Genomic DNA, 5137 nt, shown 5'->3' with positions numbered 1-5137 from the left:
GGGCCCCTCTGCTGGTCACTCTTGCGACCACTTCCAGGTGGCCATACACATGCACTCCTTTTGTCCAGGTGATGTCCATGGGATCCAGGTGGCTGTACACGTGCACGTCCGACGTGCGGATGGTGTCCACTTTTTGTTAAGGGGTCCAAAATAAAGCATCCCAATCCATTTCAGGTTGAGAGTAATAAAACAAGACGAGATGTAAAAGGCTTGTTTTTAGATGTTAGGTTTGTGTTGCGTCGAGTCATGGTTATAAGTTGGTTAGGCTGCAGCTCGAGGACAAGCTGCATGTCCAGGTGGGGTGTAGTGTTAGAGTACGTAATGGGCCTAATGGCCTGGGCTGGCGGTATAGCCCGTTAGTCTTAGGGTTAATTAGAGATAAGGGTCGCTTGCTTAGGGGTCAAGTAAGCCTTGCTTGGGAGTCAAGTAACCTCTCTATATAAAGAGAGGAGATGTATCAATCTAATCAAGCAAGAATTAAGAAGGAAATCCTCTTCCTCTTGCCCGGCCGTGGGCAAAAAGACCCCCGGCCGGCCCTCTCGCGCCCTCCTTCTAGCATCGCCATAACAACATCATCTTAGCAATTAGCTTAGCGAGGACATGGATAAGAATGATGGGATGGAAATCGACGATGTCCTCGGCACATCCTTCTTCTGAATGAGAGCAATGTCAGCAGAGTTCAACCAATGAAAGTGAGTAGCGTGGAGATCAGAGAAATTGTTGATGGCAAGCATGATGCCCGACTTGGTAGTGTCCCAACATGCCTTGAGAAAGGCACCCGTGAATCCATCGGGGCCCGCTGCCTTGTCGCTAGGCATGGAAAGCACAGCTCTCTCATGTAAGAAAACAGGCTCCGCCTCAAGTGACAAACCTGAAGAGCTCACTGTACTACTGTGCATAGGCTTTTATTTTGTCATTTATATCCAGTGAGCTGGTGGCAAGTGGCACATCCGAAGAGCTCACTGTACTACTGTGCAGTTCCCAGCTCCTCCAGGTGTTAGGAGGAGAAATGAAATGAGACCCGTGAAGTTCTTCTACCATCGGACCATCCGCCTTTCCGATAAAATAGGATGAAAGTAAACAGGAACCGCAATGCATCTCCTACAATCCTAGCTTCAGGACACTAACAGGTAAACATAACCTTGGCTCCAAAGGTATAAAAATACGAAGATATAGACCTATATACAATCATCATGTTTCCAGAAAATACAATCATCAAGTATTCCCAAATGGAGTTATCAAGCATTTAAGAGTAAGGAGGCTAGAGTTGGAACTTATAGCCTCCAGTTGATATACTAAAACATTTTCCAAGAATATAACGAGGGGATGCAGTTGTGATCATGCATTCAATGTTCAGAGTTTATCCTGCAGCCAATGAAACAGCTTGGCTGGATTCCCAAGAGTAGTCACTAAGAGCCAAGCTTTCTTTCAAATTGGTAATGCATACTATGGTATCTTTTTCGTGGAAAGAACAGATAATTCCTCATCTAGATTGCAGTGAAGTAATATTAACAAAATCCTCAGGTCTAGAAAGACAGAAGTTTGAGAGAAGATCAATCATATTGAAGGAAATTTATAGTTCCGAATAAAAAATGGCATGGCAATTCCACTGTGGATTTGAAAATGACTAGTTTAAGGTCATGATGCACATTACGAGGGTCAAGTTGCTATTTGCTTAAGAATACGGATAATATATACTTTCAACTTTAAGCACAAGAAAGGTTCAAAAAAAAACTTTAAGCACAAGAATACGAACTTACCCGCTCCATGTCAAAGACCGCGCCTAATTTCTCGAAACAAGCAATCACAGCTTTAGCTGTACCAGATGTGTCCAGCTTTCCTGCTTGATGGGATTCCAGTACCTGCAAATATTCTTACACTTAGACCTCCACAATGACACATGGAAGTTTAGGGTGAGTCAACAGAAATGCGTTTGGCCTAATATTCTAACAAAAAGTTTCAGAGCAAACAAACAATTCAAAAACTTGCAAAGGAGCTTATATTACTGGGTAGTTTCTCTCAAACATATAAGGGTAGAGTAATGATTGAAGAAATGGTCCTTGAAGTAAAAGCTTAAAGACTTTTGACATTGTCCGACACTTCCTTTGTGAACCTGAATTTTCAAGGTAGAACCATACCTCCAAACGATAGCCTGAGAAGGCCCCAGGAAACTGCTCCGCAATTGTTTCCATTGCAGCAAGAAATGCAACAACCTGACAAGGGAAAATCATGTGTGGCGTTCATGTTTTCAACAACTTATTAGATTTGACAGTGCTTTTTTGACGTACCTGTTTGCCCATTTGTGGAGATATTAGTGCATAGTTTTCTGAATCTTGCACTGATTTGTACAGTAACTGCTGATCCCCACCAGTTGTGCCCATTACAAATGGCACACCAAGCTTGCAATAGAGCTCGGCGTTAGCTGCATAATCCAAGAGTATTGTTTTTTTTTCAGCCAGAGGAGTGAAGACTGAAGGCGGCAACGGAAAGGAAACAACAAATAGACCAAAAAATCAAGCATCTTTAGTTTCTTCTTCGTATCCCTCTTGAGCAATGGAGGGGGGAAAACTACCCACGGATTAAGAACCTGAGACTTTTAGCAAGATCCAAATCAATTTACTACTTCCTCCGTCCCAAAATTCTTGTCTTAGATTCGTCTAGATACGGAATTAGATACATCCGTATCTAGACGAATCTAAGACAAGAATTTTGGGACGGAACATCCGTATCTAGACGAATCTAAGACAAGAATTTTGGGACGGAGGGAGTACTAGTTTAGTTATTCTAGGTCAAATGTGTCGAGCTATCAAATCGAAGTAGTTTCCTATCATATTATTTCGTCATATAAAACTGAAATTAATCCTTAATGTAAGCCAAACAAAAATATATGCATCAGATCTTGCAAATAAATTTTCAAAAAAAAACGCAGCAGGAATTTCTGCAGATATTAGTCAGATAGAAGCATGTTTGTACATAACGACATGGAAAAGGAATTTCTGCAGCAGTAATTTCACGATTGTAGAAGCTACCACGATGATAAATCATCCCAAGCAAGTTATAAGATGTCATAAAGCAAAATAAAATAACAAAGATAAAACTTACAGTTCACAGAATCAGGCGCCGTGTAGTCCACCACAACTACATCTGGGTATTCGTCAATGACAGATGAAAGAACATCTTCTCTTGCAGAAGGGCCATATATCTCAACGTCTGTATCACCCACTTGTATTGTTTTATCAAGGTTCTCTCTGCTACTGAATGAAACAGGAACTAGGTGAAGACCCCTTGAAGTAGCTGCCTCAGCAACAGATACCCCCATTTTACCAGTGCAGCCATTTACCTACAGAATTGAACAAATGAAAGACTAAATAGTAAATACTACTAAATAAATTCGTCAAACAATTGTCTAGCGTGACTGTATGAGAATATATTCCAATTGATCTTCTAGTAAAGCATTGCAGGAAATTGTATAAATTCAGTAACTCTAGTCCCTTTGTCTTATCCAGCCAGAGTTGTTGGACTTGACCTGTAATCACTGTTATTGACTACACATGTGTCATCCTTAATATGTACAGGTAGGGGGCTGGCAAATTGGCTTACCATACTACAAAGTTATGAAACTTGGATTAAAAAACATTTGACTATGAGATCAACATATTTTCTGTTTTTCTCCTAAAGTTGACTGTTCTTCACAAGTGGATACAAAAAAATAATCAGGGTAAAATGTGAATCAAATAGGGCAACGTTCATTTTTTACAGAATTATACATGGGCATCATCTATTACTAAAGTAATGGAATGTGGTTAGGTCAGTTCAACTTCATTTTGTTATTTTGGCAGCTATGCTTATGTTCGTTTGATGATTGCATCAACTTCCTCGTCTGTCCTTTATAGCCTTCCAAAGGCCTAGATAGGGCATTATATGGATAAGATTTTGTGGAGCAGGATTGACCTTGTCTTATAACCGTAAGACATTTGGCACTGATATTTGGTTGCTTCAAATGAAAAAAGTACTCCTCCTTTGCAGCACCAGCATGGGAACTCGAAATCCAGTACATAATGATAAAGGGCAAATTTATAGCCGTCAAAGTCTCATACCTCACTGTGCATCAAGTAGCCATGTATATAACTAAAGAAACGATTTATGATGAGAAAATCGTGGAAGACCAGTGGCCTAAGCGGCATTTGGCCGAACAGGTTAGTGGTGGCGTGATAAATGCAGCCGGCGTACCAGAATCGGGAAGGAGACGCCTGCCGGCCGCGCGGTAGCCGTCTCTAGGGTTGTCGCGGGTGGCGCGGCGCTGACACAACGCGGCGCGGCGAAACCGTCGAGGCGGCCCCGTCTCCGCCACGGCGAGGCGGAGAGAGTACGGGGCGGCGCCCGCAGCGAGAGCATTTTTGTCTTGTCCGACGGCGCTGCTACTTGCACGATTTAGTTTGCGTGGTGTCAAACAGGATAGAGAGACCTGGCCAACAAACGGTTTATCCCGGCGGCAGCTGCTTGCGAGGCTTCACCGGACGGCTAGCGAGTAGCGGACCCGTGCTGCCGTGAAGGTGCTGAACTGCTGATGGGCAGAGTCTTTTCATCTCAGAACAGAGTTTTAATTACAGGTGAATATCATAAGAAAACCAATATTCCATGAAAACCATATTTTAAGGTTTCGAAAAAAATTAAAAAAAAACATGGGATGTTAAGACAATGATGTTTTATTGCCACGTAAAATTTTAAATTGAAACACATTACAAGATGTGAGTTATGAAAAAAACAAATTCAGCCCTGAATGGTGCCATTATTGTTCGGCACTATTCAACGCTGATTTTCCCTTTTTCATAACTCACATCTCCCATGTGTTTTAACTTGAAATTTTGTGTGGCGATAAAACATCATTATCTTAACATCCCGTACTTTTTTCAAAAAAAATTGAAACTTCGAAACGTTTTCTTCTCATGGTTTTCATCAATTTTCATCGAATATTGATTTTCATATGATATTCTTCCATTAATTACCCTATTAGTAAAGGAGCCCGTGACTGTATGTTTGTACTTCGCCCACATGTGTTGATACACGTTGATTCTGTTTTGCACGAATTCTAAAGGAATCTGTTAGATTTTTAGCGTCACATGGGCATCATCGTGTG

The 5137-nt window shown here is 41.5% G+C and overlaps 1 protein-coding gene across 1 annotated transcript; it reads right to left on the bottom strand.

Moving 5' to 3' along the window:
- Positions 1–1760: 1760 nt before the first annotated feature.
- LOC125528842 (probable 4-hydroxy-tetrahydrodipicolinate reductase 2, chloroplastic) lies at positions 1761–4566 on the bottom strand (the record flags this gene model as incomplete). The annotated part of the gene is given in 5 exon segments (XM_048693273.1): positions 1761–1862; positions 2139–2213; positions 2289–2422; positions 3103–3340; positions 4231–4566. Coding segments are annotated over 5 exon segments (714 nt in total), but the record flags the coding sequence as incomplete, so codon positions are not given.
- Between the last annotated feature and the right edge of the window lie 571 nt (positions 4567–5137).

The sequence above is a fragment of the Triticum urartu genome, unplaced genomic scaffold (genome assembly GCF_003073215.2).
Source record: "Triticum urartu cultivar G1812 unplaced genomic scaffold, Tu2.1 TuUngrouped_contig_5153, whole genome shotgun sequence".
Classification (NCBI taxonomy): domain Eukaryota; kingdom Viridiplantae; phylum Streptophyta; class Magnoliopsida; order Poales; family Poaceae; genus Triticum; species Triticum urartu.
This window is presented reverse-complemented; position numbering and strand designations above follow the sequence as displayed.